At 37.8% G+C, this 12,032-nt stretch overlaps 1 protein-coding gene and 1 pseudogene across 1 annotated transcript; both read left to right on the forward strand.

Moving 5' to 3' along the window:
* The first annotated feature begins 3,164 nt into the window (after positions 1-3,164).
* On the forward strand, positions 3,165-4,091 carry LOC117023188 (olfactory receptor 49-like). Its single transcript, XM_033107645.1, has one exon. It carries the CDS (start codon positions 3,165-3,167, stop codon positions 4,089-4,091), a length of 927 nt encoding a protein of 308 aa, XP_032963536.1.
* Positions 4,092-10,546: 6,455 nt separating this feature from the next.
* On the forward strand, positions 10,547-11,277 carry LOC117023189 (inhibitor of growth protein 1-like; annotated as a pseudogene).
* The last annotated feature ends 755 nt before the right edge of the window (positions 11,278-12,032 follow it).

Below are 12,032 nucleotides of genomic sequence, written 5' to 3' on the forward strand. Positions count from 1 at the left end.
TGTACCACCAGCATCTAGAACAGTACTTGTCACACAATAAGCACTCAACAATAACTTGTTGACTATTTTAATAACTGTCTTCTTTGTTACAATTAAACTTCATTAGGAGTGTCTGAGCTTCTCGACCAGAACAATGTAAATGTTCAATACCAAAGTTGAAGAAAGTAAGAGGTAAGGGACCTTCCTAGGTAAGGGACCTTCCTAAGGTTCAATACCAAAGTTGCAGAAAGTAAGAGGTAAGGGACCTTCCTAGGTAAGGGACCTTCCTAGGTCCCTATTACCACTGATGGTAATGAATCTCAGGGGAAGCACAGCTCCATCCCACAAGAGAAGAGTGAGTATCTTCAGATTGGTTAAGTTTGAGCTGTGTAACTTGTGTATCTCTGAGTTTCCATGGAGACCAAACAGAACCCCAAGCAGTCCAGGCCTTATGCCAGATTCACAGAGACAAGAAGTCTCCCATGAATAATTTACCTCAGAATCCTCTATGGGCATCATGTCCCTGGAAGGGCATGTACCATTAGCTAGAAGACTCTTAAGCCCAACTGAAGTCATACCAACCCACTTCAATTGATGTCTGCCTCTGTCTTAGTATAGGAGGGATGAAAGAATCATTAATTAGGTTCTATATCTATTTCCAAGGAAAGTGGTCCAGCAGCCACACTGTGAAGGAAGAGGAGAAATAGAAACTTCATGCGAAATTGGTGAACCCAAAAGTTCTGGGGAACATATAGAGATAGCTCATTTCTGAGGAGATCTGGGGATGAGTCAGTGACAACAAAGTCAGGGAGCATTTCTTAAGACAGATTGGTAGTTGGAAAACATGGAGGTTTGGTGACACAAACAGAATAAAGAGAACAGGACCTGCCTATGTCCGTGACCTACAGACCATGTTACAGCTCTGGAGCTTCATTCACTTTGAATTTCTGGTGAGTCCCCCAAGCAGTGTAGTTAGTCCTCAAGCAACATTGCAGAGCCAGGAGCTTCCTGTGAAAACCAGGAGTCTCCATCATCAGAACTGCCTTGAAGACAGTCGAGCACCTCACCTAATAGCTAGTGAGGGAACCTGCATTGGGGCAATTTTGGGAATGGGAGAAGGGGAATCTGATTCTTCTGGACACTCTGCCTAGGACTCTGTTGTCTGTTTTCAGGTGTCCACTGGCAGGCTATGGCACAGCTGACTTATTTGATTATTTTCATCCTTCTCAGTTTGTTTCCTCTTTGTCTCTCCGGAAACATTCTACTTAACTCTTAATCCAAATGGGCTCACTGTGATGGTTTCTTTTATAATTTTGAATTTGTTATTGTATAAGTAATAATAAAAATAATAAAAAGAAGAAAGAAAAGTCACCCGTTATTCTCCCATTCTTATATGGCAATTATGCTCATTTTTCCATGTTCTCATCCAGTTCTTCTCAATATAAATACATATTTTATATAGCTATAATGTAGCGTTACCGTTTCCATAATGCAACCATATCACATTAGTTCCTGCTCCTGTTTCAGATGGAATCAGCTCTTCCCTACAGAAGCTTGCCTTAATCAGTCCTTTGTATAAAAGCAAGACTTTTATACAAAGATTACCTAGCTCTTATCAAGATCTCTAAGGACAATATTAAGCAATGTAAAACCTAGAAATAACAATAATTTAAAACAAAGATGTATTCTCTAAAATAGAAATTGAACCAATGAACAACTCTATCAGCATTTTTCATTATTATTCTTTATTAATATCACTGAGGAAATTATACCAAACTTTTGAGCATGATACCTAATTTAGAAATGCATGCTCTTCCCCCTCTACATATTAATTTCATAGCACATGTATCCTAAAGCACATTGGCCAAATAATATATTAACAAAAAGTTTGTATTAACACGGCAAAAAGTTGTCATAGTAATATGTGGGAAAGAAAGAGTTGCAAAACAAGTATACATAATCTATAAGCATGGCTATATAAACCAATAAACACTAAATAATAGAAAAAATACAATAGAAATAAGTCAAAATCTTAATAAAAGTTGTTTCTGTGGGACTATAGGTGATTCTTCTTTTTCCATTTCTCTGTATTTCTTAAACTTCCCATAATGAACTGATAACGTTTTTATACTTTTAAAACTGTTCATTCAAATACATACGGTTCAAAATTTCTCTTCCTCCAATTTCACTCTTACTTGTTCTTATTATTACCCTACACTAGAGTTTCAACCACAAAGGGAGAAATAAAATAGCTAACATTATGTGACTACTTGCTTTATGGCTAGCCTTGTGCTAAGTGTTGGCTATCCATCATTCATTTAAGTTCTGGGACAACTTTTTATAGAGGTACTTTTATTATTCCAATAAGGAAACAGACTTTTGGTGAGGTTAGGTAACAGGTGCCAGATAAGTTAGTAAATTGTGAAGCTCGGGTGCAACCACAGTCTCCTGAACTTGAATGTCTTTCGTAACAAGCTCCTAAAGTAAGTATTCCCTCAATGCAGTCAGTGAAGGCCTGTGATCCATTGCAACGGGAAGTACAGAGGGTGCCAAAAAAGTGTATACACATGTAAGAAAGGAAAAAATTATTAAAATTGGAATACTCAATAAATGCCGATAACAAAAGATAAATACAAGTCACATTTGACTTCTGCATTTACAAGAGGTACTCAGAGTGGTTACCATCAGCGTCCAGACACTTCCGATTATGGGGAACTACTGCTTGAGCATAAATAACATCTCTTAAAATGTGTATTCATTTTTTTGGCACCTCTTATATTTTAATGGGCTTAGGAGACCCCTTACAACATTTGGGCACACATGGGTGATCTCAACTGATCTAAAAGAATGAAAGGTTTTTAACACAGTTTCCTAACAGAAACAAGAGAAATGGGGGGGGGAAATTGGTAAAGGCAAAACCTTTCCCAAAGAATCCCAGAAAATTTATTTTTAAAATGGGTCAAATTATATGTCTTGATGCTAATTCAGTGAGGAATTTGGACAACCAGCCTGAGGAGGGAAAGAAAGCAACTAGTAGGTCAAAGAAATAAAGGACTCCTTCAGCTCGAAATGCAACACTCACCCCTCTTTCCTTTCAGGTTCAGGTGACCTCAGATCCTCAGAACATCACGAACCCTGCTGCTGCACACCTCTCGCTGACCATCCCACCAGAGGCCAGAGGGGCCATGGCGAACCACACCACTGTCACCGAGTTTGTCCTGCTGGGGCTCTCAGACGCCTGTGAGCTGCAGATGCTCATCTTCCTGGGGCTCCTCCTCACCCACCTCCTCACTCTCCTGGGGAATCTCCTCATTGTGGTCGTCACCCTCCTGGACAGGCGTCTCCACACCCCCATGTACTACTTCCTCCGCAACTTTGCTGTCCTGGAGATCTGGTTCACCTCCGTCATCTTCCCCAAGATGCTGACCAACATCCTGACCGGATACAAGACCATCTCCCTCCCAGGCTGTTTCCTACAAAGTTTCCTCTATTTCTCCCTGGGCACCACAGAGTTCTTCCTACTGGCAGTGATGTCCTTTGACAGGTATGTGGCCATATGTAACCCCCTGCATTATGTCACCATCATGAGCAAAAGGGTCTGTGTCCAGCTAGTGCTTTGTTCGTGGGTGACAGGATTCCTCCTCATCACCATTCCAATGTTCATCATATTTCAGCAGCCATTCTGTGGTCCCAATATCATTAATCATTTCTTCTGTGACAACTTTCCACTCCTGGAACTCATCTGTGCAGACACAAGTCTAATAGAGCTTCTGGGCTTTATTGTGGCCAACTGCATCTTACTGGGCACCCTGTGTGTGATAGCCACCTGCTACGGCCACATCCTCCGCACCATCCTGCACATCCCCTCCGGCAAGGAGAGGCAGAAAGCCTTCTCAGTCTGCTCCTCCCACCTCATTGTGGTGTCTCTCTCCTATGGCAGCTGCATCTTCATGTATATCCGGCCTGGCAAGGGCAGCCAGGGGGACAGGAACAAGGTGGTGGCCTTGCTCAACACCATGGTGCCGCCAGTGCTTAACCCCTTTATCTACACCTTGAGAAACAAACAGGTGAAGCAGGTGTTGAGGGAGAAAATGAGCAAGCTCCTCTCGTAAAGATGAGCTGGACCTTAGAGAGGAGGAAAGTTGCCTCCTTACCTCTGCAAATGTAGCTCCTGTTCTGAGCTCCATGAACTATCCCCTCCTAGACAGCGTTGTGCCATGTGCTATAACCTACAGTACTTTCCCACTTGTGTCATTATTGACTCATGCAATCTTGTCAGACAGTACTGAAAACTCAGTATACCACGTCTATGCCTGCAATGTCTGAGTTTCTCAATTTTGCCTAATTTTTAAGTTGTAATTATAAACTTAGCATTCCATCTTCACTAGAACCTTCAAAATTGGTAAAAATATCCTCAACAAGAATATATTTATGGGCTGGTCCGGTGGCTCAGGCGGTTGGAGCTCCATGCTCCTAATTCCGAAGGCTGCCAGTTCGATTCCCACATGGGCCAGTGGGCTCTCACCCACAAGGTTGCTGGTTCAACTCCTCGCAGGGGATTGGGGGTCTGCCCCCTGCAACTAAGGCTGAACACGGCACCTTGAGCTGAGCTGCCTCCCGGATGGCTCAGTTGGTTGGAGTGCGGGCTCTCAACCACAAGGTTGCCAGTTCAATTCCTCGAGTCCCGCAAGGGATGGTGGGCTGCAACCCCTGCAACTAGCAACGGCAACTGGACCTGGAGCTGAGCTGTGCCCTTCACAACTAAGACTTAAAGGACAACAACTTGAAGCTGAACGGCACCCTCCACAAGTAAGATTGAAAGTACAACAACTTCACTTGGAAAAAAGTCCTGGTAGTACACACTGTTCCCAATAAAGTCCTGTTACCCTTCCCCAATAAAATCTTTGAAAAAAATAACAATATATTTATGATAGACTTCAGAAATATTACATGTATGGAAAAATTAATGATGTAGATAGCCAAGCAATATTAAACAACAAAAAAAAAAGTATCAGATTTTAAAACTCTAAGAACTAACAGATAGAACAATGCAACTGGGTATATCAATTGGAAATATGATGCAGTACATATGATAAAAGTAGACTTTATAATCAGTAAAGAAAAGAAGGTCAATTCCATAAATGATGCCACAATTATTGACTAACCACAATAGAAGCCTTCCTTTCAAAAAGAATGGGATTTAGTACTTGGTTGGTTATTTGGGCATGGGGAGGAGGTTAAAGCAAAAGAACAATTTAAAAGTGATTTATGTCTTAAACGTTTATTTGAAATTAAAACCTATAAACAAATATTTATTCACTAATCTATAAATATGGGGGTTTTTTTAGAATGAATCTCATGATTGTTGTAGTCTTTCATATTTAAAACACATCCACAGGGGTGGCTGGATGGCTCATTGGGTTAGAGCGTGAGTTCTGAACAACAGGGTTGCCAGTTCGATTCCCACATGGGCCAGTGAGCTGCACCCTCCACAACTAGACTGAAGGACAATGACTTGGAGCTGATGGGCCCTGGAGAAACACACTATTCCCCAATATTCCCCAATAAAATTAAAATAAAAGATAAATAAAATGAAATAAAACATATCCATAACGTATCCTTTATAATTTTCAGGATTTGTTTTAGTAGTACAGAAAATTTAAAGATACCTGAGACACTATCTGTGATCAGAATTTTAGAATTTTCACTTTTTGTTTGTTTGCCAGTCTTCAAAGTTCTCACCCACACCTCATTCAACAACAACAACAAAAATTTTTTATTATCTGGCTTTATGGAATCTACTGAAAGGAATTAACTCAGTTTTCATAGAAACAGCTTTATTTCACTGATTTATCTTTATTTAGTTAAAATATATAAATACAATAACAAGTCCAATTATCAAAGGGAGATTTGGAAACAGACAACTGACTCTTGGTACAAGCCAACTGGTGGGAACAAGATTATGCATGGGTACTACAGAAGCATACAGGCTGCAAAGCTAGTAGCTGCAAAGCATGCTGTGGACCTCAATCATTTTGAGAGGCAATATAGCAGAGATTGAGAACATATACTGGAAGCCTACTACCTGGGTTCAGATCCAAACTACCTATATGATCTTGACCAAGCAAGACTTCTTTGTGTCTCAGTTTTGATAGATGATAGATGATAGATAGATAGATAGATAGATAGATAGATAGATAGATAGATAGATAGATAGATAGATGATAGATAGATAGGTGATAGATAATGATAGTATTTATCTGAGAATCCTTCTAAATACTAATGCATTAATATATGTTAGAATGCTTAGCATAGGGCTTGTTACAGAGTAAGTACCATGTTAAGAGTCAGATACTATATTTTACTAATGAAGTAACAAGTTGAATAAATGAAGGTGAATTAAGAGATCATCTAGTATCTGGGAAGAAAAGTTAAATTGGATTCTCACCTCATATCTTAAACTGAAATAAATTCAAAATGAATTAAATAGATAAATATAAAATATGAAAATAAAAAAATAGGTTAAATTATCTTATTAAGGATTGTATGGAGTTTTTAGTAGAGAAACATAAAAATTAATTTATAAATTTGGCTATGTAAAATTTTTTACTTCTTTATGTCAGAAAAAGAAACATAAATGATGTAATGGCCATATGTAATTTCTACCTACTCAACATCCATTCCCCATTTTAAAGTAATAGGACCCTGATTTTCCTCAGGAAAATCCCTTCCCACTCTCAGTCCATACAGCTAAGGTGGTGCTGACTTCCTCCCCAACCAATCAGAGCATGGCAATAGTTATTGGCTAAGAAATCTCCACATAACTAAAATTAGGCCAGTGAAACCAAACAAGTCTCAATTAAAAGATATTTGCATATATGGGAGCTTATGGAAGAGAGACTCTCTCTTTCTGCTGCACTTGAAGCTGGAAGAATGTAGGTCTGAGAAAAGTATAAACCACTTCCCAAATAATTTATGAGACTAACAAAACCTTGATACCAAAACTGAAAAGCACATTACAATAAAGGAAAATTACAAACAATCTTCCTCACAAACATGATACAAAAATCCTAAATATCAGGAAACTGAATGAAATGATACATAAGAAGGATACCAAGTGAGACTTACTCCAGGAATGCAAGGTTGGTTTAATATTTGAAAATCAATCAATATAATTCAGTGCATCAACAACATAAAAAAGAAACACCATATGGTCATCTCAATGGGTGCAGAAAAATTTTTATAAAATTCAACAAATATTTCTTTTGAAAAAAATAGCTCTTTGGCACATCCTTAAATTAAAGGAATATCTGTAATTTACTGAAGGGTAACCATAGAAACTTACACCAAATATTATACTTTATGGTAAAATATTGAAAGAGTACCCTCTAAGACCAGAAATTAACTAAGGCTACTCACAACCACCCGCTCCTAGAGCTCCTAGCCAGTGCAATACAGGAAGAAAAAGACACAAAATGACTAAATGCTGAGAATGGATGAAATAACACCATCATTATCACTACTGACATAATCTTGAAACTAATCAGTTAATGATGTAAGTACTAATCCACAAAAAAGTTTTATTTTTATATGCCAGCAATAGTTAGAAAATTAACATTTTTTAATGATCACTATTAAGTGGCATCAGAAATATTAAGTATCTAAGTAAATCTAACAAAAGATGTGCAAATCCTTTATTTAAAAATTACAAGACATTATTAGGAAAAATGAAAGAACAGCTAGATAAAATGAGGGATCTACCATTTTTATGGATTAGAACACTAATATTAGCCTCCAAAATGATCCATATATTCAAATAGCCTCAATCAAAATCCAGACTTTTTTGTGGAAATTGACACATTGGTAATAAAATTTATATTAAAATGCAATGAGCCAAGAATTGCCAAGATAACCAGAAAGGCTAAAATTAAAAAGATTGACGATACCAAATGTTCTCAAAGACTGGAGCAATTTGAACTTTGATACACTGCTTAAGAGGCATAAATTGGTACAATCACTTTAGAAAATTATTTAGAAATGTCTACTTATGTTAACCATACTCGTAGCCTATGATCCATTAATTCCACTCCTAGCTATATACTCAACAGAAATATATACATACGAGGTCTGACAGTTAAGTTTGCGAACTTGTTGCAATGATGTTGCTAAACTTTTTTGATATCAGAGGGATTATTCATTACGAATTTGTACCAACTGGACAAACAGTTAACGAAGTTTACTATTTGGAAGGGCTGAAAAGGCTTGTGAAAAACTTAAGACGACCTGAATTTTTCGCCAACAATTTATGGCTCTTGCATCATGACAATGCACCAGCTGACATGGCACTGTCTGTGAGAGAGGTTTTAGCCAGTAAACAAATAACTATATTGGAACACCCTCCCTACTCATCTGATCTGGCCCCCAATGACTTCTTTCTTTATTCAAAGATAAAGGAAATATTGAAAGGAAGACATTTTGATGACATTCAGGACATCAAGGGTAATACAACGACAGCTCTAATGGCCATTCCAGAAAAAAGAGTTCCAAAATTGCTTTGAAGAGTGGACTAGGCACTGGCGTCAGTGCATAGCTTCCCAACGAGAGAACTTTGAAGGTGACTGTAGTGATATTCAGCAATGAGGTGTGCAGCACTTTTTCTAGGATGAGTTCTCGAACTTAATTGTCAAACCTCCATGTTTGTGCCCCTAAAAAACATGTACTGGAATGCTTTTAAGAGCATTATTTGAAAGAGCAGAAAAGCAGTAACAAGCCAAATGTCAATCAGTAGGAGAATGAATAAATAAATTGTGCTATGTTTATAGAATGGAATACTGTATTACAAGAAGAAACTATTTCTACAAGCAACAACATGGATGAATCTCACAAATTTGTTAACAAAACAAGCCAGACCCAAAAGATTGCATGCTATATGATTCTATTTATATAAAATTCAACAACAGGCAAAACTAATTTATTGTTTTAGAAGTCAAAAACAGTGCTTTATTTGGAGAGTAGAGAGCAGTGAATAATTGAGAGGAGGCATAAGGGGAGCTTATGGGTTATTGACAACACTCTATTTCTTGGTTTGTGCAGTGAGTACTGCCCAAAGAACGTGTCCATTTTGCGATAATTCATTGAATGCACACTTATGATTAGTTCACTTTCCTCTATGTATGTTCTACTTCATCCAAAAAAAACAAAAAGAAAGAAAGAAAACTAGGTTACCTTTTAAAAGGAAAATAAAAATTTTGGTTTTTATTGAAAACATAAATACCCAAGAAGCTTTTGATAAATTCCATTAACATTATATTGACTCTCATGCTCTTGAACATTTCATGACCATAGAAAATAAGCTATATTTTGTTCTATTTTTCCGTTCTAGAAGCTTCACGGTTTTAGACTTTATGTTCAAGTTCTTAATTCATTTTGAGTTGATTTTTGTGAGTGGTGTAAGATAAGGATCCAGTTTCATTGTTTTGCATGTGGCTATCACTTTTCCCAAAACCATTTATTGAAGAGACTACTTTTCCCCCATTGTATACTCTTGGCTTCTTTGTTGAAAACGAGTTTATTTCGGGGCTCTCTATTCTGTTCCACTGATCTATGTGTCTGTTTTTATGCCAATACCATACTGTTTTGATTACTCTAACATTGTAATGTAATTTAAAATCAGGAAATGCGATTCCGCCAGCTTTGCTCTTCTTTCTCAAGATTGCTTTGGCTATTTGGGTCTTTTGTGGTTTCAAACAAATTGTGGGATTGTTTTTTTCTATTTCTATGAAAAAAAAATGCCCTTGTAATTTTGATAGGGATTGTATGAAATCTGTTGATAGCTTTGGATAGTATGGACATTTTAACAATATTAATTCTTCCAATCCATTAACATACAATATATTTTCATTTATTTGTGTCTTCTTTATTTTCAGCAGTGTCTTATAGTTTTCAGTGTACAGATCTTTCACCTCTCTGGTTAAATTTATTATTATTCCATTTATATAAAATTATAGAAAATGCAAATTAAACTATAATGATAGAAAGCAGATTAGTGCTGCCTTGACATAAAGATAGAGGGGAGATCAACTACAAAGAGGCATGAGGAAACTTCTGAGGTAATAAAAATTTTATTATCTTCATTTTTGAGATGCTTTTATATATATATCAAATATAAATAAATATAAATATATATATCAAAGCTCATCAAATTGTAGATTTTAAATCAGTGCATTTTTTTGTGTGTCAGTTATATTTCACTAAATATTTTTTAATATCAATTTTGAGGTTAAAATGCAGCTTAGATACAGCGGAAGGCAGTATAAAGGAACTCAGAGGTAGATGTGAAGAAATTATCCAGGCGGAGTAATAGGGGTACTGGGGGGGGGCCTGGGTTGAGGCTGGTTGTTATGCTTTAGTTTAACATATTTCTACACATTGCCTGCACTACCGAGGACACGGCTCAGGCCTCCCACCCTGACCTCAGGGACCCGCCAGGCAGGCCAGCAGCCGTAAGGAGTGGTGAAATCATAAGTGATCCAAGGCCAGGGTCTCTTCTGGGTGATCGGTGCCCCACCATGGCTCGGAAATCCTGAAGGAACTGGATGAGTATTATGAGAAGCTGAAACAGGAGAGAGATGGCACCCAGTAAAGGAGAGTGTTGCACTGCATTCAAGAGCCCTGATTCAGAGCCAGGAGCTGGATGAGGAGAAGATCCAGATTGTGAGTCAGATGGTGGAGCTGGTGGGGAACCGGACCAAGCAGGTAGACAGTCACATGGAGCACTTTGAGACCCAGCAAGAAGTCAATGACACCACTGGCCACAGAAGCAAAGCCAGCCAGGATAAGTCTAAGAACAAGACAATCACGCAGGCAGAAAAGCCCAACAACAAGAGGTCCTGGCAACAGTGCAACAATCAGGAATCAGGAGCACGCAGCTAATAATTATGGCCATGATGACATCACTTCACGAATGCCTAAGGAGAAGAAAGCAAAGAACTCCAAGGGGAAGAAATGCTCCAAGGCCAAAGCAGAGAGGGAAGCATCCCCCACAGACCTTCCCATTGACCCATACGAACCAACATATTGTCTGTGCAATCAGGTCTCCAACGGAGAAATGATCAGCTGTGACAATGAGTACCCCATCCAGTGGTTCCACTTCTTCTATGTAGGAATGAATCATAAACTAAAGGCAAGTAGTACTGTCCCAAATGTCAAGGGGAGAATAAGAAAACCACAGATAAAGCCCTGGAGAAATCTAGAAAGGAGAGAGCTTATAACAGGCAGTTGGTGGACCTTGCTGAATAGTAACGAGAACTAAGCTAGTGTATTTATTACATTGCCACCTTTGGTGAGGTGCACGGATTGTACAATGTATATTTTTAAAGACTTAGAAAATGAGCCATTCCTTTTGTAGAAATGGTGATTTTCTTTGACTTTTGTTTTCATTGGTATACATGTATAACAAGAAAGTGGTCTATAGATCAACATTTTAGAAACTAAGATACGAAAAGAAAAGAAAAATTATCCAGAGAGCAGTACAGAGAGATAGACATTAAATATGAAAGTGAGTTTAAGAGAAATGGTGATTAAAGTGAGATATTCTATTAGGTTGGTGCAAAAGTAATTGCAGTTTGTGCAATTATTTTTAACCTTTTAAACCTCAATTACTTTTGCACCAACCTAGTAATACAAATTAGAGTTGTAAAAGGACTATAGAGAATGAGAGAGTCCATATTCGAAGAGATAATGTCTGGAAATTTTCTAGAATAGTGAAAAACATCAATCCTTAGATTCTGGAGGCTCAGAAAAACCCACACAAGAGACACATTCTCATGGAACTTTACAACACCAAAGACAAAGAGAACATTTGAAAGCAACAAGAGAGGAAAAAAATAAATCTCCAGTAAAAGAACAATTAGATTCTCTGCTAACCAAAAGCAACAACAAAAAACCAGAAGACAGTGGAATGTAATGAGATAAAATAATTATTAACCTAGAAGCCCATATTTAGCAAAGTCTCTCAAAAACAACAGCAAACTAAAGACGTTTCAAGTCACACA

The sequence above is a fragment of the Rhinolophus ferrumequinum genome, chromosome 6 (genome assembly GCF_004115265.2).
Source record: "Rhinolophus ferrumequinum isolate MPI-CBG mRhiFer1 chromosome 6, mRhiFer1_v1.p, whole genome shotgun sequence".
NCBI classification, from domain to species: Eukaryota; Metazoa; Chordata; class Mammalia; order Chiroptera; family Rhinolophidae; genus Rhinolophus; species Rhinolophus ferrumequinum.

Coding starts and splice junctions, on each gene's coding strand:
- LOC117023188 (XM_033107645.1), top strand. CDS start 3,165: ATGGCGAACCACACCACTGTCACCGAGTTTGTCCTGCTGGGGCTCTCA.